A 25,518-nucleotide genomic window follows, 5' to 3' on the forward strand; every position below is an offset into this window, starting at 1 on the left:
GAGAACAGCAACTTTAAACTTTATTTCGCTTTGCTCTGAAGTTCCTTATTGCAGAAAAAAAGTAGTTTTTACAAAAAACTTCTGCTCCAAACGGTTTCTGAATGCAAATTATATTTTCATGATATATTGATTTTCATTCCATTTTAAAGTTCCTGTCTGTCACATAGCCTATTCTATAAAACATTTCAGTTCATCTTTTACACTCAGGATTCAAAGTCACATGCGATTTAAGACACTAGGTGGGTTTAATTATTATATCCATGAAAAGTCGTCTGTTTTGTCTCTTGAGAAGCATATCAAACGCTGAAATATTGGTATACCCAACAGTATCATCATGACGACAGGACACACTGATGCTGTGAGTCTATTCGTTTCTCCTCTTTTGTAATAAGGTCTTTTAAAATGGATCTTGCACACTCATAAGTCAGCATTTGACTTTGTAGGCTACACCCTGCACTATATAGACAAAGCCAATGTTACTAAAAATATCACAAATGAACATCTGCGAACACAAAACTCGGTTATTTGTCTATTTATACCGTCCGCACGAACCGATTCGCTGAAGTGAACGGACTTTCTGAATCTTGCCGCCGTCTGTTCGGAGCATCGTGACGCCCCCTACTGCTTGACAGACGCTGGTTTGGGCAAGTTTCACAACCCTGAGCGACTCCTCAAAGCAACGTGCGTTGGAATTTGATCGGGTGATGCTCTCCACAGCGGGTTTCGCATGCTTATCTTTCGTGACCTAACAGCTGCCGTTTTGCCCGTACGGAGGTAAAATGAGCAGCACGGAGAGTCCAGATTTGGGAGAGCAGCCTTGCTTTCGCCTGGAGAACCTACCGGGCAATAGCACGCACCTAACGGGCAAGGCGTCTCCGCAGGTGAACAACCGCTGGGATGCGCCTGAAGTGACGGCCAACGGGGTGCAAGACATTGAGAACCGGATTTTACGAATTACTGGCTATTACGGTTATAACCCTGGATACTCTAGCCATAAAAGTAAGTGTTTATAAACACGCGACAGAAACAAATGCAATAGTAATGTGGTGGTGCAAAGCATGCACATGCACGTTTGTGCGTAGATCACATCATTGTGGTGGCCTTTAATGATGTATATCAATACAATACCGAGGTGTGAATCTAGAGGGAACATAAGCTTTGTTGTCTGCTTTATTTTGCTTTATTTTAAGTTAGTGTTTGCTCACTAAACTTAGCTTTTGCAGAACTTTCTCTTACATTATTAAATAAGTTTTAATAGAATAAAGCAGGTTAGAACAGAATAAAGAATACAATAGCATACAGTAAAATAGAAGTATGAATCTATAGCCTATTTAAATAGAATCTCTTATAGATCTGAAATTAGAATATTAAAAATGCATCAATAATAATACATTTTTAGACAGAAATATGAGTGGACTTTTTTGCCAGTGTGTAAATGTGAAATGTCTGCTGACAATTTGATTTTAAATTATACATTTGATGTTTTAATAGTGTAAGAGGAATAGCATATGCTTTATAAAACAGGTTTGTTTACAAATCAACAAATCTGCTTACTACATTGCATACTGTGGCTGCGCATAAATGCAAATATGTAATGGACATAAACAAGCCATTGTGCTGTTACAAGCAAAATTAGGAGCAACAAGAAATGATGAGCAGTAACAAACAAAGTAAGGCATTTGGCTAGATTGGCTTGTAACCGAATGCACAGACACTAGATGATATTCTAAAAAGCTTGTTTAAATGACAATGTGAATGGAATGGAGTGAGTATCGGATGATGCTAAATTTAGGTCTGTGTGCCTTTCCTGAATTTCACCACCCTATAGGCTATTTTAATGCAATCGAAAGAGTCTTGGGACAAAGGATTTGAGGTTCTGCTTCGGTTGGCATGCAGAATTTTAATGGGCTTTTTTGAATGCCGCCAACTGCAACAATTGAGGTGAATCTGTCTGTTTATATATAAATACCCCCCCCACACACACACACACACACACTACACTGCGCAATGCTGTATGTGTGAGCATCTAAGGTCTAGTCTGAGTCTCTGGTGTGCCGTTCTTACACTGGTGCAGTATGTCATGTACATGAATCATGTCTAATGAATATGTGTGTGTGTCTATGCGTATGTGGTTTTTTACATCCCTGAGGACTGTAGATGGGAATGTTAACCCTTCACATGCATTTATCTTTTCCACTATTTTTATTATATAAGCGCATCATTGATGGGGCTGTTTCAGAGATGTCAATCACAGCAAAGAAAATACAAAGCAACACACTAACAAAGAAAGATTGGTGATTTAAAGAAACATCCCACTAAAAAAATCATAGTGAATTTTTCAAGAAATTCTCTAAAACATTTTCTGTGAATTTTTTTCTTCGTTAAAGTCATAGTTGACCCCCCAAAAAAAGGAAATTATGTCATCATTTACTCATCCTCTTGTCATTTCAAACCTTTATGACTTTCTCTCTTCCGCAGAATACAAAAGAAGATATTTTTAAGAATGTTTGTAGCCGAACAGTACTTGCCCCCATTCACTTCTATTGTATAGACACAAAACCAATGCAAGTGAATGGGTGCCAGTTAACAACATTTTTCAAAATATCTTCTTTTATGTTCTGCAGAAGAAAGAAAGTCATACAGCTTTAAAAAAACAAGAGGGTGAGTAAATGATGACAGAATTTTCTTTTTTTGGGGGGTGAACTTTAACTTTAAAATCAGAAATTACAATTGTGCATAACCCCTCAAAAATTCTCTAAAACACAAAAATAGCTTTTTTTGTGTCACAATGATCTGTCTCCTCTGAAAATATGCTATGCTTATCACTCCTTTAAAGGTCCAATGTGTAATTTTTTGGAGGATCTATTGACAGAAATGCAATATAATAAACATGTCTTCAGAGGTGTAAAAAGACCTTTCATAATGAAGCGTTATGTTTTTATTACCTCAAAATTAGCTAATTCTGTCTACATTCACTACGGGTCCCCTTGCATGGAATTGGCCATGTTGTTTCTACAGTATCCCTAAACGGACAAATTTCTCTACAGAGCGCGTTTCGTAAATATGTTATCTCCTTCGGCAAAGAAGCAAAAACATGACGACATGGAGTTAGTTCTGTGTCAGCCACCGTAATGCTTCGAGCCATTGGTTGCAATTCGCAACCTCACCGGATGCTGCTAAATTTCATACACTGCACCTTTAAGACCTGAGTTAGTACTTTATACAAGGAATGAAAGTGACTTAGACAGGCAGGGAGAACAATGTGAAATAACTATTAGCTGTAACCACCACACATTCTTAAGAACTCCGCCTGTACATTTTGTCATTGACAGGAAAGTCCAAATTGATGCATAAACATTCAAAGACCGGATATGTGGAGGAAGGGATTTGCTGAGATAAATCACACAATAAATGCTCATATTGTGTTTGGTCCAAGCAAAGCAAAGGGAAGATGAACATATTGTGCATATTTCTCATAGTCATGCTGATTAAAAGCAAGTGGTAAAGTGAAGTCTTGTCCATTTATTGACTGTGAAAGTAACAGATCAATATCTTCTTGGTCAAAAGTCAGTAAAGTCAATTTGACCTTGGCATTCACAACCTAATTCACTTTTGTCAAAATGTACAACAGGGCTTGATTTTACTGGCCCTTCTATTCCGAAAGAGGACCTTCTCATCTAACCCACATTTAGAACGCCGTTTGATGTAGGGACAAAGAGGCCAAGGTCATATTCAACCAGTGGTTTGGTTGCACTAAAATTCATTAAAAAGTCCTTCAGGACGATTTGCAGATCTGTTACAAACATGCAAGGTCGACCTTTGACAGGATAATTCTATAAATAAAGTATTATGATACGTATTACTCCTCTCAAGCGATTTATGTCTGCATTTCGCTGTTCCCCACTTACATTCACGACACACATTCAATGAGGGCTCATACTGTAATGACACACACTGATGACAGACACGATAAACACCAAAGGTAGATCAAATCCGGTTTATAGAGTCAAAAGGGTAACTTGAGAAACATCCAATTTACACAGAACAGAAGTCAGCGATACGGTTAACATGTACATGAAACAACTAGATCTGACAATGGTGAACGGATGAGTGCAGGATATAAAGGGTGTTCATGATAGAGTACGGTTGTGAGTGTAATCAGTAATGAATGAAGTCCATAACTAAAAGTCTGGTGAAAGTGAGCGGGAAAGTATATGGCGAGGCACTGGTGCGGGAGGTGTGGCCGGTGTTGGTACTGCGGTTGTTACACATACTACCCCTGCTTGACATTGTTACTTTTATTGTGGTTTACATAGCCTTGAATTTGACTAACACTAACCTAATGCTTTGTTTTGAAATATACATTTTATGCTATGAAAATTACTGCATAAACTATTGCCACTACAGTAGATTCAGTAATTTATGTTGCAATAGTGAATGCATTACCTCTAAAAGTAGACTAAAACAGTGCTAAATTAACTGTTTTACTATAACATTATTTCCATCAAAAGTGATGTCAGTCGAAATAGAAAAATGTACACTTTTTTACTGGAATGGTGTGCATAAAATAAAAGCAAAATAATGGAAATGAAAACCATGTTTGCACGCTGGTAAACCTTTTTAACTTTTAATTGAGGGGTATTTAAAGGTGCAATGTGGGGATTTTAGAGGCATCTAGTGGTGAGGTTGCGAAGTGCAACCAACGGCTCACTCCACCCCTCCCTTTCGAAGCATTACGGCGGTTGACACAGAACTAAGATGTCATCACATTTTCACTTCTTTGCCGAAATAGATAACATATTTACAAAACACACTCTGTAGAGCAGTTTGTCTGTTTAGGGCTACTGTAGAAACAACATGGAGAATTCCATGCAAGGGGACCCGCGGAGTATGTAGATAGAAATAGCTCATTCTTAAGTAATAAAAACATAATGCTTCATTATGTAAAATCTTCGTACACCTCTGAAGACATAGTTACAGTATGTATATTATATTGCATTTCTGTCAACAGATCCTTCCAAAAAACTACACAATGGACCTTTAAATAGTAGTAAAATGTGCAACAGAATTGTAGAAAGCCTGGTCAGTGTAGTGTGAATGTTTCAATGTTTCCCAGCAGCCCCTAACCAGCCCTGATGATACATACAGTACCTACCATTATGGTGTAATTGCATCAGATCAGTCTGGTTGAAATAACTGATGCACCCTTTGTTTTCAAAACTTAAAGGTGGGGTGGTTGACTTGGAAAGGTGCTAACTTTAGCCTGCTAGCACTGAAATTATAATCCCACCCTCTATGTGATTTGCCGTCCAAAGCCACGCCTCCTCCAAACACATTAATGTATTTCATAAATCCACGAAATTAATTACAAAACTAAATCCTCTAAATTCTTCTCGAAGCATGTACATACGTGTTCAAAAGAAAGAGAGCAACCATGGTACCTTGCAGGGACCCCTCTACATCGTGTAAAAGCTGAACCGATGTTAATTCGTTTTTTCGTCACTGCTTTTTCAAAAACTGACTTTAGTTTTGTAGACTTATTGTCAGTTCCGCAGGAAAGTTTGATTGCCATTCTCCCTTCATTGATCGCCACAGGATCGCCACTGCTCCCCCCGGAGTGGGAAGGGCTTCCGCAGGCGTACGCCCTACCGGCTGCCGGTCCCACACCTTGCCAGGATGCGGGCTGACACCGGTTCCGCGCGTAGGTATTAGAATCTCACGGAGTTGTTGGGCATAGCCCAACCCGCAGCTCTGCAGATGTCTGCCAGAGAGGCGCCCTGAGCCAGTGCCCATGAGGGGTGTGCCTCACTCCCAACGGGCAGGGGCGGATAGTGATCGGTATGCGCTAACGAGGGCATCCACGATCCAGTGCGCCAGCCTCTGTTTGGAGACAGCCTTCCCTTCTGCTGACCTCCGAAACAGACAAAGAGCTGCTCAGAGCTTCTGGGCTCTGCGTGCGGTCCAAGTAGAGGTGCCGTGCGCGTACTGGACACAACACGGATAGGTTGGGTCTTCCTCCCCGGTGGGGAGCGCCTGCAGGTTCACCACCTGGTCTCTCGGGAGAGTGGTGGGAACCTTGGGCAAGTAGCTGGGGCGGGGTCTCAAGATAACGTGAGAATCCCGGCCCCGAGTTCTAGGCAATCTGTGGACATGGAGGGTGCTTGCCGATCCCCTACCCTCTTGGAGGTGAGCGCCATGCGGAAAGCCATCTTTATCAGGACTGAGAAAGAGCGGCAACCCCGAGAGGCTCGAAGGGGGCGGTGCCTCTTAAGGCCCGCCACCTAGGTCGCAAGAGGGTACGGAGCGCGGAAGGTGGTCACCCTCTCGCGCCCCTTAGGAACCTAATGACAAGGCCGTGCTGTCCCAGAGGCTACCCAGCACTTGGGTCATGATGAGCGGCCGAAGCGGCTACATACATTCCCAGTGTGGAGGGGGAGAGGTTACTCCCCAGTCTCTCTTGAGGACGGGACAGCTCGTACCCGACCGAGCAACTCCGCGGGTCTTCCGAGCACCAGGACAAGAAGAGGCGCCACCTATGGGCGTATAGCCGCCCAGTGGCCGAAGCCCTAGCCTGAGTGACGTCCCAACCAGACCGGGGGTGGGTCACTCAGGATCTCCTCGTCCCGAGCAGTTATGCCAGACACAGGTGGTCCTGTTGCCTCCCCGGACTCCACCCATTGTCCGCTTTGGTACTCCCTGTCCGAGGCAACCCTTGGCACGGATGCTCTTGCGCACAGCTGGCCGTGGGACAAGCGGAAGTACGCTTCCCCCCAGTGAGCCTCATTGCACAGGGTCCTGTGCAAGGCCAGGGAAGAGGAGCATCAAGTGGTACTAATTACGCCCCTTGGCCTAACCAGGACTTGGTTCTCGGAACTAAGGCTCTGACAACGACTCCCCCCTGGCCGCTCCCCCTGGCGAACTGCTTCCCCAGGGGAAGGGGCACGTTACGGAGAACCTGGTCTCCAGCCGGCTGCGCGGGGATGGAGTCGCCACTACCCGCGAGGCGTCGACTGACGAGAGAGCGCATCGGCTGTCTGGTTCAGGATGCCTGGGATGTGTGTGGCCCGCAGGGAAGTGATCACCTGCTGACTCCAGAGGAGGAGGCGCCGGGCGAGTCATGTTAGCTGCCGTGAGCGAATGCCACCAATGAAATGCGCCACAGCAGCTGTGCTGTCCGACCGGACCAGCACGTGCTTGCCCTGCACGAGTGGTAGTAGCCTCCTCAATGCAAGTAGCACAACCAACAACTCTAGGCAGTTGAAATGTCAACGCAGGTGGGGGCCCGTCCACCGCCCCGACACTGCGTGCCCGTTGCACACGGCACCCCAACCCTACAGGGAGGTATCCCTAAGGGGACCCCTGTCCACAAGAAGGTCATGGGAGACCAGGGGGTTAGGGTGTGTCGGCAGAAAAGCGTGATGACTAAAACGCCTGCTGCCGGTGTGCCACGCTCTCCAAGGAACTTGACTCTGTAGCAGTTTTGGAGCGGTCGTATGTGCATCGATCCGAGGGGGACCACCCCCGCCGAGGATGCCATGTATCCCAGGAGCCTCTGAAATTGTTTCAGGGGGACCGCTGACTGCCTGAGAGCTTCAGGCAGTTCAACACTGATCGGGCTCGCTCTGTAGTCAGTTGCACTGGCTCTGGGAGGCCGCGTGGGCGCGGCTTCCTCGTCGCAGGTCTCGCGTCCCCCGCGGGGGGTGAGCGGGGCCGCTCATGAGGACAGAGTCGAGTTCCATACCGAGAATGGGGAGAGCACCGGGGAGAGCTTGCTCTTCTCAGTTGACCTGTAGCCCCACTGATCTAGGTGCCGGAGCACCAGGTCCCTGTGTGTACACAACAGATCTCGAGAGTGCGCCAAGCTGAGCCAGTCGTTGAGATAGTTTAGTACCCGCACACCTCCTTCTCTAAGGGGAAGGAGGGTGGCTTCCACGACCTTCGTAAAGACTCGTGGAGACAGGGACAGACCGAAGGGGAGGACCCTGTACTGATATGCCCGTCCCTCGAACGCAAACCGTAGGAACGGCCGATGTCGAGGGAGGATCGAGACATGAAGTACGCGTCCTTCAGGTCGATTGCCATGAACCAGTCCTGACACCTGACGGACATCAGGATGCGCTTCTGCGTGATCAACCTGAAAGGCAGCTTGTGTAGGTGCCTGTTCAGAACACACAGACCCAAGATAGGGTGCAACCCCCCACCTTTCTTGGAGTCATTGAAGTACAGGCTGTAAAACCCGTTGAACATCTCGGCTGGTGAGACGGGCTCGATCACTGCCTTCGCCAGAAGGGTGGCGACCTCGGCCCGAAGTATGGGAACATCCTAGCCTCTGACTGAGTTATATCGGATGCCCTGAAACTTGGCGGGCGTGAGGCGACTGGATTGCGTAGCCGAGACGGATCGTCTTCCCTAGCCAGCCTGACAGTGTGGGAAGCCGGACAGGCTCCCAGAAATGAGACAGGGGGACTAAAGGTACGATCTTTTTCATCGTCCCCCGGGTGGTGGTTTGATGGCTAGCAGTACGGATTCCTTGCCGGGGGAGGTCCCCCGGGGAGGAGATCAGCTCTGCTGTTTTTCCTGCCTGGCGACTGCGCAGCTCAACGCACTGTCTGACTGAGAGTGCTGAGGGCTGGTGTTTATACTCGACATTGCGCTTCGCCATGACGCAACGTCGAGTTTGCCGTTCACCATCGTGCAGAGGGTGGGAGCGGCTGTGATAACCCAGAGAGAGAGTAAACTCTCTTTTTTGAGAGTAAGTGGGTGCTAGCCCCCCGGAGGGGGCCAGCAGATGGAGAGACGGGGCAGGATCCATCCCTATCCGACTTCCCAGCTATGTGGCTGGGGTCGGGCCCAATGGTAGCCTCGATCCCCCTGAGGTCTTCTCATGAGGGCCGCTTCGCCGCGGCTGCTGATGGGGCGATGGTCTCCTCTTCGCTGTCTCCTCCAGGGGGGCCGCCTGAGTGGGGGGTGCCAGAGCTGGAGGGCGTCGAAGAGGACCAGGGCTGCTGGGAAGCAGACAGTGCACGGGACTCGACGGCCGAGGCGGCCGAGTCGCGGCACGGAGGACTGCTTCTTTACTGTCGAGAACCCTCCGGGGGAGGCCGCGTGCTGGTCTCTCGCCCCCGACGGGCGGGGGGTGAGCTGGGCCGCTGCGGCTCGACAATAACACCAACCAGCCCCCCCTTGCGAGACGGGTGCTTCGAGAAAGCGGACCTTCTCGGCGTTACTCATCTGCGCAAGGATCGGCCAGAGGAGTTTCTCATGTACCACAAGTGTGGACATCGTCCCACCCAGGGCCCGCGTGGTCACCTTGGTCGCCCGTAGAGTGAGGTCGGTGGCGGTGCGGAGTTCCTGCATAAGCACTGGGTCGGTCTTACCCTCGTGGAGCTCTCTCAACACCCTGGCCTGGCAGGTGCCATAGCGTGGAGAGAGGAGGCAGCTTGGTCCGCCGCAATGTAAGCTCTCGACACCAGAGATGCCGAGACCCCTCATGCTTTGGACGGGAGTCTAGGTCGAGCCCCACGCCCAGGTGGCCGCCACCTACGGGCACAAGTGCACCGCGGCGTCATACTCCACCTGGGGGACATCGACGTATCCTCTAGCTGTCCCAACCTCGAGGGAAGAGAGGGTGACAGAACTTTTTTTGACGTGAAACGTGCCGGAAAGGGGGCGTTTCCAGGTCTTACTAAGTTCCTCATGCACTTCCGGTAAACACGGCACTGAGGGCGGGTGCGGCTTGGAGCCGCGCTCAAACCCGAGGCGCCATGTAGCCAGCCGCGAGCGCCGGGAGAGGCAGTGCGGGCACTGCAACCCAACACTCACGGCGGCCCGGGAAAGCATGGCTGACATTTCGACATCCGCTTCTTCCTGGGCTCGAACCCCCCGAGGGAGGGAGCCCGAGGAATCGTCGGAGTCGGATGGCAGTACGTCACCCCCCGATGCTGCAAGAGACATCTCATCATCACGCATCGTGTCCGAATACGTGATTGAGGAATAAGACGGCGGACCGTCTCCTGGGGAACAGTCAGACGAGCGAGACGAGGTGCGAACGGTCCGTGAGCCAGTGGCTGGCGGATTATCGCTCACAGGAATCCTCATATCACCCTCGCTGCTTGCCGTAGCGGATGGCAGGGCCATAGTCCTGCCGCCACGGAACGGGGAGCAAACGAGGTGGTGGCTGAGTCCTGTCCAAACACAGCCACCCGTGACTCAACGTCTGAATCGTCACCGCCCGCAGTGCGGGCAGGACGTATCCACAACGTCTGCCCCAGCGTACAGGAAGCAGGCATCGTGTCCGTCCCCCTCCTCGATGAGTGTGTTGCACCCACGAGAACAGCGGGACAAGCCACGATGGAGAAATTTGCTCTTTTAGAAAAGGAAATTTGCTCGAACACCTCCGGAACTGCCGAGACTCCCAGGGGAGAGTCACTGCAGGAAGGGACCGTCCGCTGCACCACGTTGAAGATTCCAGCACCAAAATGATCACCAAAGATCGTAGAGAAGCTCATCAGATGCGTAGGCTCTGAAGAACAAAAGGTGAATGAATGAGCACGCCGGCTTCCCTCTTATACCCGGACATCCGGGGAGGAGTCCGGCATGCAAATTTCATTCGCCAATTTTCATTGGCCTTTTCTAAATACTCAGAAGATGATAGGTTCTCAAGACAAACCCCATTCTGTCGGTTCGACACAACGTCGAGAGACCGACAGAATGGGAACTGTATCTCAGCTAAAAGCCTTAGTACTGCGGGTCCTAACACGTCTCTGCTGTACTGTAAAGTCTTTATAATATTAACACATGTCCTAGCTCCTATTCTGACTTTTATCCTTCTTTTTAAACTTAAAATCCACAAACCTTTTATTTTATGTAATAAATAAGACGTAGCTCTTTCTACAGTCTTTCTAATGCCCGCAAAAATCTCTTCCCTGCATCAACATGAGAACGACATCTTTTTGTACTGTGGTGGCCTCCGTCGTGTTTGGACTGAGCGATTCATGGCAAATCTATAATACAACGCTAGTGGCCGCTGTTAATCAAGAACTGCGCCTTTAAGCCATTTTGTCTTATAAGGCTCATGCTTTGGATGAAACTGTTTTTAAATTTTGCTCATTAGCTGAAAACCCTTTCAAACTCTGCCGAATGAGAAAAAAATATATTTTTATCCCCTAATGTGTGCACCAGAAATAATCTGCTGATATTGTCACTGGGATAAAAGCAGCAGCCATGTTGCCTTCTGACTTCTCATGTATGGAGATGTCTGCTTTAGTATGACCTGATCTAAACATATCCTCAGCGGGCGCTCTGACTGCAGCACATACTATGCATACACCATCCACTTCCATTTCTCCACAGACCACCTCGCCTAGAGAGCTATTTTTAGCTGCATGCCTGATGGGACTTTTCTCATCTACTTAGCCAGAGAGGCACCTTTAACTGTGGGCTTGCTAGGGAGCATCAGAAACTTAAGAACAGACAGTTGGCAGCCAGACATTATCAGCAAAGAATCGTAGACCCTAAAATAAATAAAAAGGCTTATGCTTAAAAGCTTATGCTTAAAATGTTTTTTTTTCTGCTCAAGTCCTATTATATTTTGGTGACGTTGCCCTTTAAATGTCCAGTGTATGAAATTTAGTGGCATCTAGCGGTGAGGTTGCGAATTGCAATCAACGGCTCACTCCACCCCTCCCTTTCGAAGCACTAGGCTGACACAGAACAAAGATGTCATCACATTTTCGCTTCTTTGCCGAAGGAGACGAATTCCATGTAAGGAGACCCGCGTGTATGTAGAAAGAAATAGCTCATTCTAAGGTAATAAAAACATAACACTTCATTATGTAAGGTCTTTATACACCACTGAAGACATAGTTATGTATATTATATTGCATTTCTTTCTATAAACACACCGGCATGCATACATCCCCTTACACTGACAAGTTAATAATAACACTATCAACTAATTTTTCTAATATAATGCAGTATTATATGAAATGAGCTTTCCTGTGGCTCAGTGGTTAGAGCACGGCGCTAGCTATGGCAAGGTCATGGGTTCAATTCCAGGGGATTGCACATAGTCAGAAACGAATGTATAATACAATGCAAAGTAAGTCGTGTCTGCTAAATGTAAATAAAAAAATAAGAGTGATCAGTCTTCAATTGAATTATTAGCATTATTAACAATTTGAAGTAACATTTTAAGAGTGTAATTAATTTCATTGCCACTATTGAGTTTTGTCTATTGTTGTTTGTACAAAGAGATAATTATGCCCCCTTAAACTTACAACACTGGTTGAGCTGTTGTTGCTACTGTATGTCAGGTTAGTCAGGATTCTTGAAATAATATCGCAATATATTGAAAATGCCAGAAAATACACTTTTTGCGGAACCCAACTTAGGAAAGCCTTACTTGCAGTATAGATGTCTTTGCACAGGCACATTTTAACAGAATAAATTACACTGTTGTTATTAGCCTGTATTGTCTATATTATCACTCTTAAAGCAATCTGCATTGTACTTTAAACAGATACAATTTTGCAGTTTTATACATAACACTGCACAGTGTAATTCATAAATTATTATTTTTCTCACCAAAAGCAAATTAGTTTGTTATGACAAATGTTCAGTTTTAGCCAGTTAATTAAAAGTCGCATAAATTCTGTCCCAACTGTATACACTAAATTCATATATTAAAAAACATACCTGTATGTATCTGATGTACCTGTACTTTACACTTAACACACCATTGACTTTTTACTGGAACAATGACGTATTATGTTTTGCAGAATTGCTGATGATGTGCCAAATGTTTTAAAAGCTTTTTTCAAAAGCTTGTTGCTATTAAATCTTAATATGTTATCTTTATCTACAGTAAAACCCTGTTGTAAGCTTAGCTCACAGATCTTTGAAATGTGTGGCTGTGTAAATCTCTGATCAGCATTTTTTAATTGTTTGTAATTGCTGGATTTGTGAATAAAGTCGGGGGGAAAAAAAACATATTTTGCAAGACCTGCACAAAATAGCTTGAATATGTATTTATACATCTTATGGCAATCAGCCATGGCTAGAATAAGCACTACCATGCTGCCCCCATCTGGTCATTTAGCATATTTCCCATCGTTTGTTTTATTGATTCAGGCTCATATAGGACACTGAGCATATGTTTATCACATACAGACAGAAAAGGGTCAAATTTTTTAGCCGTTCTGCTAATGTTTATTCTGACTGTGTTTATTGGATAAAGTGTAAGGTAGGGTTGCACAGAAAGTGTTACCATCTGGCCATGATGACTTAGTGTTGGGTTTGAGTTTCTAGAACTTGAGATGCAGCCCCGCTGCCAGGCCACAAGATGTCATCCTTTACATTTTGCTAGTAAGGTTTGTAATGCCTGAGAGAGTTACATGGCGCATTTACCTTCACTCCACTGGCAGTTGCTTGGCTGGTGCGTGGCCCCTCGGAAGTATGCCATCTGCTTGTTGCCATCTGTGCTCAGGGGCAGTTAGTTCTAAGTAAGCCATCACCAAAACCATAAATGCCATGAGTAAAAAAATAAGCTTTTGCCTCCATAATGGTTTCGTTATGGCACCTACCAGCATCATCTTACTGCACCATGCTAACCAATCAAAACTTGACCCGTTGTATTTTACATTACATACAATTTACCTAAAGATGACAAATATGGACTGATATATCTGATCATTTGAACTCAGTTAAAACTTGAATTTGTTGATATATAAGGCAAAATGTGATTACGTACATGTTTTTTTTCAGAAACAAGCAGAACAGGTGACTGACCTCTAGAATTTACTTAAATATAGCAAATATAGGGAAAAAAACAGAGCAATGCTAATAGATATGTAGCAAAAAAAGTTTATCTTAATGCAAATAACCCATCTCCTCTATCGTTGTTGGGGTTTTGACGAAGTGGTTATGAAGTGCACGTTACACTCATAGCGTCTCGGTACACTATTCTCATCTTGCTCTCATCTTTGGTAATAGACATGCATAAAGGACGCAGCAGGTCTGTCTACAATGGTGGAGGATCATGGCACTGATCTAAATGACAAAGGTGGTGAATGGGTTGCAGTGGCAGCGTCGAAGGTGGAACACAAGGGCCAGACGTTGCTATGGCAGGACGTGAGAGGAGGTGGAGGCAGGGCATTGGGACGAAACAACAGCCATTTCAAATGGCAGGTGTTTGTTTGATAAAGAGAGGTTGGAAATGTATGACCAAACGTGTGCGTGTGCTTTTTATTTTCTGTGTAGAAGGGTCAGAGCGTATGGAGAGTGAAGGCCTTTTATAGCTCACTGGAATTGGATTATGGTTCAATAACTGCAGGGTAGTTTATTATAAATGCATCAAGCAGAGAAAAAAAATGAAGTCATTAGAAGGGCTGGGGTTTAATTTTTAACGTTGGCACTACAAAATGTATGTAGTCTTGCCACAACATCTATCATCAAGTACGGGTATATGAGCTTATACTTCAGACACAAGACTATTAGAATATGTCTTTCAAGACCTCATTCCCTGTCTGTGTGCTGGGGTTATATTTTCTCTGTCAGTTTACACAGTGAAGATATTAACGTGATTAATGTAGAGGCAAACTCGAGACTAAAGAACATACCTTTTGTGCCTATAAAGGATACCAAAAATATTTAGACGCTTATGCCATAAAAATATCTAAGAATGTTTCTGCACAACATACAGTATATATTCTACAGCCGCAGAATAAATTACTATTTTTTTTTTAATTAGCGTTTTGTCGCCATTCTAGTCCAGTGTCTATTGAATTTCAACAAAATCAAACCTCAGGAGTGACTAAGTCATCCAACAGCAATGTGAAGGATTGACAGCATGACAAGATACATGAAAACTGTGATAAAAATCAAGGTTATCACCTAACAACAACAAAAAAGTTGAACTGTTCCTAAATACATGTGCAAATATGTTGTGTTGCTTAAAGGTGCAGTGAACTAGGACCACAATTTTAACCCGAGCTTTTGTTATATAAGAGGGAATCGTATTCAAGCGAACATCCTGTAAGTGTCAGTCCTGAAAACGCCCTTGTTACTGAAATAACAACTGTTATTGACACGAGGCTCAGCGAACGGCAGGTCTTCGACAGAGCTTTCGTAGTAGCTGGCCCTAAACTATGGAATAGCCTGCCACTATCTGTCAGGATTGCTCCCACGTTAGCCCAATTTAAATCGAAGCTAAAAACACATTTTTTTTCTTGTGCGTTTGACTCTTTGTAATGTTTTTATGTTTTATCTGTCTGTTTTTACTCTCTTATATATTGTGGTTCATTTAATACTCTTGTACAGCACCTTGGCAAACTTAGTTTGAACTATAAGGTGCTATAGAAATAAAGTGAACTTGAACTAAAGTAGCCTATTTTTGAGTCACACGTTGGAGCGGTATTGTAGATTTAGTATGAAGAAACAGAACACTCACTTGAGTAAATAGTGGCACTTTGTATGGGTGTATCTGTCTGTGTGTGTGTTCGAGCTCGCTGAAACTCTAGTGAGGTACATTTCCTGGCACAGTATAGTCAGGACTGCCTTCGGATGGCACGCTCCGAGCCCGTCCGAGCAAACTGACTCTTCTTCAAAAGCAGAGGCAAATTTGCCAGTATAATGAGATCTGGATAAGCAAACAAGCTTTAACAGAGTTCAGGATGCAATGGACTCCAATCTATATTACTAGAAGCAGTGTGTGTTGGGTTAAATAAAGACAGCATGAATGAATTAGAGGGAGAAGGCTTTATTTTCTGTGTGTGTAAGCCTTTGTAGTATGACACTAGGGGAAGCAGACGTTGGAGTCATTGTATGTGTGTGTGTGTGTGCAACACAGTATCATAATCTATTGATTCTTGCTCATTGACTCAAATATCTCCCTTTTTTCGTGTCAGTCAGTACAACGTTTTTTCGGGTTACCCAGCACGACTTTCAATCTAACGTATTTTAATACACAGTATCTTTCATATGTATAAATACATATCAACGCAATCTGATGGGAGTTCATACCTATTTTACAAGGTGGCTCATTCGTGTGAATTCCTGCTTCCTACGATTTGATTTGTATGTTTTATTATGATTTGACTTTGACCCTGTGACTTTAGGTTTAGGGGCGGGGTTAGGGTGGCCCTTTATCCATGCTTTGCCACCTTGTGAAATGCCACCTCGTTTTTAGCTAAATTTGCCTTTGCGGCTGTGATTTTATGGTTTGGGATAGGGTAAGGTATAGCCACCTCCTAATATGTACGACTTTGGTATCAGGTTATAAATGAAGTTTTATTAACAAATAATTACACAGCCACTTGTCATCAGCAATTACATCATCTATCCTATCAGCGTAAGAGGAAGCCCCTATAAATATAGACAAGCCCTCTTACCTTCATTCTCTCAAGTGTTTTCAGTATCCCTCCTCCACCCTGACTCTGCACCGTCGGCCCATTTCTTATACCTCATCCCGAAACACGGGGGGAGCACTCAGGGTTCGGGCAAATACCGAGCTCGGAGCCGTCTCCCTGGACAGCATGTCAAATACACATACCATTCTTGCCCACTTTATTCAATTATTTGCTTAGGCGAACTTGTGAAATATAATTGTACATACACACGCGGTCTGTGTATTAAAAGTCGTGCTAAGTGACACGAAAAAAGTTTGTGTTGACTGACATGAAAAAAAAGGAAATTTCTGTCCTTGAACACGAATCAATAGATTCCAAATTTCGTGCTTATGCCACAAACTGCTGTGAGACTGGGTTGGTGTGGGTGTATTGTGGGTAATCGAGTGTGTGGCTGGGGCAACTGGAACAAGCACTATTGGGGCGTATTAAATGCAAGGCCATGAAAACCCCAAAGAGGAGCAGCATGTAATAGACCCTGCTCTGGCCGGGCAGACCTGCACTTGATATTCAGTGTGGTCTATGACTTTGTGACTCCATTTAGTCTAATAAAATCTCATCACTGCAGACACTGCAGTGTAACATTTCCTCACTCTCATGTCGTTCCATATCTGCACACAGGACGGAAGCATACGTTGGCTGTAAGTACTGCAATCCAAACAAAGTAACTTTTATTATGTTGCTCAAACAAAGTTATGAAATGCTTTCAAAAACATATTATATGTAAAAATAAAGCATACGTTCAATTACTTTAGAGTGATTTTGTCTTGTGGTGCTTCTTGGGGAGAATAGCAGCTTGACTTTTCTTTAAACTGTCTCCTTTTGTGTTCCACAAAAACAGGTTATAGAATAGTAGAAACATGAGATAACTAAATATTGAGAAAAATATATTTAATAATAATTTAGGTTAAATATCCCTTTATTCTGAATGGAAAATAATGTGATAATAAATACATATTCTGACTCTTCTGGCACCTCCTCGAGTGGTGAGAAGAGATGAAATCATTTCATCCAGGAGTTCTTTGGATTTTCAGAGAGGATACTTTTTGCTATGTGCCTTTTTTATTAGCATAACACGACAGAGATTCAGACAGCAAGATAAGACCTCTGCTAAAGCAGACAGTGAAGGGCTTTCAAGTGGAGCACAAGTGCTGATGGAAGAAGAAGAGAGAGCCTGATTGGAAAAGCAAAGGTATAAAGAAAAAACTACTTTTTTATGCTTAGATCAACTGGATCACCCATGCCTTAACAGAAATCTGAAAGTGGCAAGGAAGTGGATGTGGGTGGAAAAAGGATGGAAGTTGGGAAAGTGCAAAAAAGGAGAGCAAGAGGAAGAGAGAAGAGAAAAGGGGCCAACGCAGCATAATTAGCTCGAGCTGCTTGGTTACCTTCCAAACAGAGCAAAGGATACTCTGAGCAAATGAGAGGCGGGGACAGAGAGAGAGAGACAGAGAGAGAGAGAGAGAGAGAGAGAGAGAGAGAGATGAAGGGGTTGATTGCATTCTACACACACTTGCAGCTCAGTCTCCCTAGGAGACGCAGGCTACCAGCATGACAGTGCAACATCTACTCTAGAGCCACAACTGCATGACTCTATGATTATAAGCACCAGGCGGGGAGTGAGCGTGAGAGAGGCTGAGGAAGAGAGAGAGAAGTTTGTCAGTTGTCAGAAGGAGAGACGTCAGAGCAGGAGAACAGAAGATATCAAGAACTAAAGAGGAGCTGTGGGGGGACAGCAGAGATGCGCGTAGGAATGAAGTGGGTTTGGCGGAGGAGTTGAGCCGTGTTGCTCACCCACACACTTTCCAAACCTATAGGACCCCCAAGGAAGGAGGAGAGAATGAAGAAACACTCGGCCAGAGTGGCCCCTCTCAGCTCATATAGCACCCAGGTGCTCACCTGCCCCATCTCTGAAGGTAAAACATCATGTGTGTTTCTGTGGAAGTTTGCTAAGTCTGACAATAATGAGTCAAAATGGTTCATTAATAAAGTCAATAATGCTATTTTTACTAAATTTACAGTAGGGTATAGTTTGGCTAATTTACAGTAGGGTATAGTTTGGCTAAGGGTTAATCTGTAGTAAATCTATTTAGTTTCATATAAAATTGTGTATCTGCTTGCATTGTGTTCGTTTATAGATGCTTTGTGTGTTTGCAACAAAAAAGGACTAGAATGTTTCGTCTCAGCAGTTCGGATTACATTTTCAGAATTGAATTTCATTTTATTTAATAAGGAACTGTTTGTTTATTTAGGTATAATACAGTAACATGGTGTTGCGGTGCTTTTCTGTGAGTTCTAGAAAGAACCACACAAGAGTCCACTATATGTCTGGTCACATTTAAAACAAACCTAAAGGTAGATTTACTTAGCGAGTGTTTTGTGATGTCGTCTTTAAAGCACCATATAACACAGTTATGGGATTGTGACTAGCCAGTAATTTCATACAAATGGACCTCACATCTACTTGGCCAGGTGATTTGACCAGATGTTAAAATTGTCAAAAACATCAGCTTTATAACAAAATGATTTGAAGGTTGTTTTTTATAATTTGATGTCTGTATATATTTACTTTGCGTTAGGTTCATTAGTTTCATTGTACACATGATGTTGTAATAGCTAGTGAATTTCTAGTGATTGTTGGTTCTGTCAGTTTTCACTTGTTTAAGGGCAAACAGGAGGTCAAAAAGGAGTTTAAAATATGTAATACTTTGTAACTGCTCAACATCATTCAGGATATGTTACAACTCTGAGAAACATCTCCAGGAATTTGGTCCTAACTTCCCCAAATTACATTGACCTTGTTCAAAAGTTTTGTTTTGTTTTGTAATGTTTATGAATCTCCTTGCTGTAAAATGACAATAGTATTTTGTGTTATTTTGTGTAGAACCGTGAAATATGTAGGTGTGGTAAATCAGGGATTTACCCGTGATGTAACATTTCTGCGCCTCCACATTTTGGACCTGCGGTTGCCTGATTGTGTTGGCCTTCTCAGGTTGTTGAGCTGTTCAGCCAAGCTATCCAGGGGATATAAAATGTCTGCCAGTGTAGGTGTACACTGTGGGGGCCCATTTTAACCAAAAAATAGGTATAAAAAGTTGTCAGGTAGGAGGTTTTTTCTTTAAAAACGGCACCATTCGAGTTGAGTAATGGTTTAGCTGTTGCTGTGACAGAAAACAAGTGAAACATCTTCATTTCAATTTGGTGTTATATTTGAGTTCCAATATTACATTTTCTGTGGTTTTTAATGGTGCGTAAATGTTTTATTTCTTTAGATTTGTTTTACTTCCAAAATCCTTGCACCAAAAATTGTTCCATGTGCCTACCATGACAAATTTTCATAATTTATCAGCAACTGCACCATACTCAAAATTGTACCAGTTGTAACAGTTTTAAGTGGAACATTTTATTCATGTTATTATGTTTTATTACTGCAGTATGTTTTACAACTGAAGTACTTGCTGACAATGAAATCTGCCATGAATTATCTGTAAATAAACGCTTTAAGGCGTTTTTTTATTGTGTTGAGATTTCATATACTTCATATACGCATGAAGTATATGAAATCATATACTCGCTGTTTAGACTCCCCTTCCTATCAAACTGTGGTTTTTATGTCACTGATTAAAAATAAAGAAAAAGGGTTTTGTGTCATTATATTTTTTCTATATACAGTATTGTAGAGTATGGTTTTAGGTTTCAATTTGCCACAAACTCAAATTTATTATTTTTGTTAACATTTAGTTTATATTTTTTCATAGCTACGTAGTGTAATAAACATGCTGTACTTAAATTGATTTGTAGTTTTGTATAAATATTACACATTCAGTTAATATGATCTCATATTAATGAACAAACTGTAAAAAGTTCTGCTTACTCTTACTATCCAGGGACCTGGTGGCCAGTATTATGTTTGGTACAGTATGTGTGGACCGTCCCTTGTAGAAACAGAGAGCCGGGCAGCTTTATGGTGTAGAAGCAGCTTAATAAAGCATTGCAGTGAAATTAGATAATGATTTATTTCACTAAGGCAGTTTGTGGTTTGGCCTAATGCATTATGCCCTGGACAGAATGTTTACCATGTTGCAGGATTTTATTGAGGCTGTTCTAACTTCATTGAATTTATGTTGAGTTAAAACATGAGTAACTATTAATAATACAGAAACAGTGTTCATAAGGCCAGTGTCTTGTACAAGTATTCAAAGGACTTGAGTTTGTGTTTTACCATTGCTGCTGATCTGTCCTGCAATGCGACTTACTAAAGCACATGATATTTCATCTCAAACCCCCGGCATCTCATTCACGAAAGGACCCAAAAACATTTGCTTAGCTCCTTTTTTCATTCAGGCGTTTTTTTTTTCATTCTTTCAGCACAAATCTATTTGCCTTGTGCCCTCAAAAGTATTATCATTACCCTATTGAGACCTAAGGGGTAGATGGGTGGTGGAGTGATCACTGTATTTGTTGCATTCTCCTAGTGATTTTTGACAACATTAACCCGACATTGCCCGTAATAAGGATTAGCTTTAAGGTATATGGCTTAACTCAAAACCAAAGAGGCTTTGTAAGTGAAAGTGTGTGTGTGTGTGTGTGTGTGTGTGTGTGCGTGCGTGCGTGCGTGCGTGCGTGCGTGCGTGCGTGCGTGCGTGTGTAGATGTGTAGATGTGCTTGCTGACCTAGCAAACTGCAAGTTAGTGACCATGGGCCAGTGCATGTCATCTTTTATTCCTGGCCTGGTGTAAATTGATCACTCTGAGTCTACAGCATAGCGGATCTTGGCTTTGTGATACAAGCGCTCTTTCTCTTTGTTCAATCTCAAGAGCCATTTCCAATGGCATATGTCTGTCTATCTATCTGTCCGTCCGTCTGTCTGTCTGTCTTTCTTTCTTTCTATCTATCTACCTTCTACCTACCTACCTACCTACCTATTTTTTTTTTTTTCTATCTATCTGTCTGTCTGTTTCTCTGCATCTGTCTATCTATGCAATGTAGACCTGGATGTAATGTTTACAGTTAGACTGAATACATCTGCGGGTAAAGGAAGTCACGACTCATGACTAAAAACAGGCAGGATGTTTTTAGATGTCTGTGTGGACGCCTGCTGGTGTCAGGTTTCTACGTATATCTCACTATGCATGCTTTATCTGAATGGTCTCTGTATGCTTCTCCATGACCCTGTAGCTATTTCTGACAGAGGCTTGACTGCAACATAGGCAGATTTTTATACACCAGCATTAGTGCTTCACCTGCAAGTAACTGACACTGACAGCTACTGATCAATACATCCCTACATACCATAGAGAGATGTCTGCAGCAGCATTTCTCATGAGTAAAACACGCCAACAAAGCATATAATTCGCTTCACTCCTTTCACATAAAAATGTGTAATATTTTGTTGTAAACCTAAGACAGGAATTATTGTCCTTTGTAAAGAATAGTTTTAGCATAAAATAAATTACTGTAATGTAAGTAAACCTATACAGAGTTACAGAGTGAAAAACAGATGGAAAAAGATAGAATTTTCATTTTCATTTATAGGAACATGTTTTATGTTTTTGTTTAACTACCTGAGCCACAAGAAAAATTGTGTCCTTGTGTTTGACTATGCTGATTGGCTGATGACACTCCCAAACCCCTCACTGGTAACTATTTTGAGCTGTGACGTCAAAAGGGCAGACAGGGACACATATCAGGCTTTTAACAGCCTGACAAATGTCTGTTTTTAAATGGCTTTCAATGGAAATAAATTCTTTTTGTGTCAAGATGGTATTGTTGTGGCATGGGGTAACTGGGCCTTGCTACCAAACAACATCTATTGCTTGGAAGAACCGCCTGCCTGGGTTGTGAAAAGGCACTCAAGAAAATCTGCTTTGAACATTTTTTATTTTTATTTTGCATATACCGTACATTACTTTTAGAAAATTTAGATTCCCTTCAAGTGATAGTTCACCCAAAAATGACAATTCTGTCATCATTTACTCACCCTCTTGTCATTTTAAACCTGTATGACTTACTTTCTTCTGAAGAACACAAAAGAAGATATTTTGAAGAATGTTGGGAACAGCGACGGCACCTATTCACTTGCATTGGTTTTGTGTCCATACACAAGAAGGGAATGGGTGCCAATGCTGTTTGCTTACCAACTTTCTTCGAAATATGTGACCCGGGACCACAAAACCAGTCAGTCAAAATTATCGATTTTTCTTTTATGCCAAAAATCATTAGGATATTAAGTAAAGATCATGTTCCATGAAGATATTTTGTAAATTTCGTACTGTAAATATATCAAAACTTTATTTTTGTGAGTAAGATGCTATGCTAAGTAAGGACTTCATTTGGACAACTTTAAAGGCGATTTTCTCAGTATATTGATTTTTTTGCACCCTCAGATTCCAGAGTTTTAAATAGTTGTATCTCGGCCAAATATTGTCCGCTTCTAACAAATCATAGATCGATAGAAAGCTTATTTATTCAGCTTTCAGATTATGTATAAATCTCATTTTTGAAAAATTGTTGTCCAGGGTCACATATATTATTTGTGTTTTGCAGAAGAAATTCATACAGGTTTAAAATGACAAGAGGGTAAGGAAATGATGACAGGATTTTCATATTTGGGTAAACTATCCCTTTAACTGAAGGGTTTCTCATGAAACGGTACATGTACGGTAAGCAGAAGCTGAATTAATTACAAAAAGTGTGCAAAGAATAAAAATAAGATATTCCAAAGCACTGTGATCATGTTTTATTTGCTTGTTTATACAGTAAGAGCGAGTAAATACATATCCGCAGTGATGGTGCAACACTGATGTCTCTGTTTCAGGAGAAGATGGTTCAGAGTCACACGCAGAGACTCCAGTCAGTGAAACCAGTGGTGATGGATCTGCATATCAGACCTGCGCCACCACAGTCCTGAAGGTGCTGGGTGGCCTGCTTGTGGTTCTGTGCGTCTCCTCGTCCTGGGTGGGCACAACGCAAGTGGTCCAGCTGACATATAAGTCCTTTTCCTGTCCCTTTTTCATCACCTGGTTCAGCACCAACTGGAACATCCTCTCCTTTCCCCTCTACTACTCTGGGCACGTGGCCACCACCAGAGAGAAGCAGACGCCCATTCAAAAATTCAGGTGAAGTGAAAATCAATCAATCAGGTGAATTAGGATACAGAACTTTGATCGATAATGTGCATGTAGGATGTTTACAAAGAAAAGCAATTACATTTTCTAATGCAGGGAATGCAGTCGGCTGTTTGGAGAGGAAGGCATGTCTCTGAGGGTCCTTCTGAAGAGAACAGCACCTTTCTCCATATTATGGACGTTGACTAACTACCTGTACCTCCTGGCGCTGAGAAAACTAACCGCTACGGATGTCTCAGCACTCTACTGCTGCCACAAAGCCTTTGTCTTCCTGCTGTCATGGATCGTCCTCAAAGATCGTTTCATGGGTGTGCGGGTAGGTGGAGCATATCCTTGATTATTACAGGACTCTTAATGTAGGAATAGCTCAATTCAATCAGAAAACCACGAACTGGGAACACTAGTTTACAGACCGGTGTCATGACAAATTCTACCCCCCGTGTGAACTGTGTCCGCTTAGGACACAAAAGAACGTCTAATAGGTACTCTTTTTAGTGCCTGATTGCAATTCTTTCAAAATTACATTACGATTTATGTCGCTAGTACTTGTTAAAATGACCATTATTGTCTTTTTCAAACAAATAAATAAACTGTTTTAGTTATTTAGTAAAATAAAACCATGGTAATTTTAAAATATCAAAAGATGTTTTTTTTTGTTTAAGCAGATGTTGACCCAGAAATAATGGCTTTTATGTTACATTAAGCTTTGACAAAAAAATGCGCCTTCTATGTTTTTCGTAAACTTAAATTTTAACGTCATTTTAATGCTTTTATTTTATACAGCGTATTTAGTTCGCTAGATGCTAACACAGCTTTGGTTAGCCATACAACAACATATCGAGATAACAACTTTGTGATCAGGCTTTACAACTACCTACTAGATTGGGTCTTAAATGGAAACAATTCACACGGGGGCAGAATTTGTCATGACACCAACTCACACGTTCCAATATGGAGGATGACCTACGTATAGAGGTTATGCATGTGACGTCACTTTCCCACGTGAACACGCCTAAACAGGCTCCCTTGAGTGGCAAAACACTCAGCAAAATGGCTGCTTACAATATCAGGAAATGCAGTGTCCAAGGACACCTGGTTCCTTTGTAAATCATAAGGATCATCGTCGAGTCCAACTGCTTTTAATTTCAGCAAATAATCGCGTGTTTTAGTCCTAATTGAAAGCAGCCATTTTGCTGCTTGTTTTACCACTCAAGGGAACGTGTCCTGGCTCTCAAGAGGGCGTGTCCCGGCGTGTTCACGTGGGAAAGTGAAGTCAATGCATACCCTCTATAGCGGCCCATAGAAACAGCTGCTAATTTGGCATCTAGTTATATAGACCGTTTCATCGGACGTGCGCGCCTCGACTGCAGTTAACTTCCGGTCTGTGTTTGGCTAGTGTCTAATAATATAACTGTTTATATAAATTTATATCATTATTTTATTGTATAATAATTGTTTTAAATAAACGATTTGTTGAATTTTGTTGTATGTTAATCTTATTAAATAAACAATTTGTTGAATGGGTCATGTATTTTTGTGGCATTTAAAGAAACCGTATGGGACATTGACATCTAGTGGTTGAGCTTGGTATCGCAGTCTAAATACAAAATATTGCGAGAGGCTGGTTTAGCCAAGTAACGGTTCTTCTTGGTTTATTTTGCTTGTTATCAGTAATAATCTACAGGCACTCTATTATTTGCGAACGTGTACCGGAAGTTAAGGGCAGTCCACAAACGCGTGCATACGCAGTAACGTTTGTTTATGCTGTCACATTGTGTCACGTTTCTGCCGTCCTGGTTCTGTATTTCTAGTCGTGTGGCAGGATCGGGACGGAGCCCTTAGGTTCTATGTGAGAAAGCCATGAGATGTTTATGTTTTTGACATCTCATGTGTTTTCTCGTGTCTTGTCATTGGCCCCGCCCCTCTCGTTTCTTGTATTGCTTCCCTGCCGTGTCTAATGTTTCCCACCTGCCCTGTGTAATTATCCC

The 25,518-nt window shown here is 42.9% G+C and overlaps 1 protein-coding gene across 3 annotated transcripts in view; it reads left to right on the forward strand.

Annotated features, from left to right (window-relative positions):
• The first annotated feature begins 640 nt into the window (after positions 1–640).
• slc35f4 (solute carrier family 35 member F4) overlaps positions 641–25,518 on the forward strand; it is a 32,431-nt gene continuing 7,553 nt past the window's right edge. For 2 of the 3 annotated variants that reach the window (XR_008963648.1, XM_057343434.1), the window contains exons 1-3: positions 641–999; positions 23,221–23,521; positions 23,627–23,846. Coding sequence is in view for 2 of the 3 variants with exons in the window: in XM_057343434.1 (XP_057199417.1) it covers positions 780–999; positions 23,221–23,521; positions 23,627–23,846 (741 nt within the window). In the remaining variant the exon portion in view is untranslated. Of the gene's footprint in view, positions 1,000–17,907; positions 18,320–23,220; positions 23,522–23,626; positions 23,847–25,518 lie in introns of those variants that run through there. The other variant, XM_057343435.1, reaches the window with a different exon arrangement.

Source organism: Triplophysa rosa, linkage group LG10, assembly GCF_024868665.1.
Source record: "Triplophysa rosa linkage group LG10, Trosa_1v2, whole genome shotgun sequence".
Taxonomy (NCBI): domain Eukaryota; kingdom Metazoa; phylum Chordata; class Actinopteri; order Cypriniformes; family Nemacheilidae; genus Triplophysa; species Triplophysa rosa.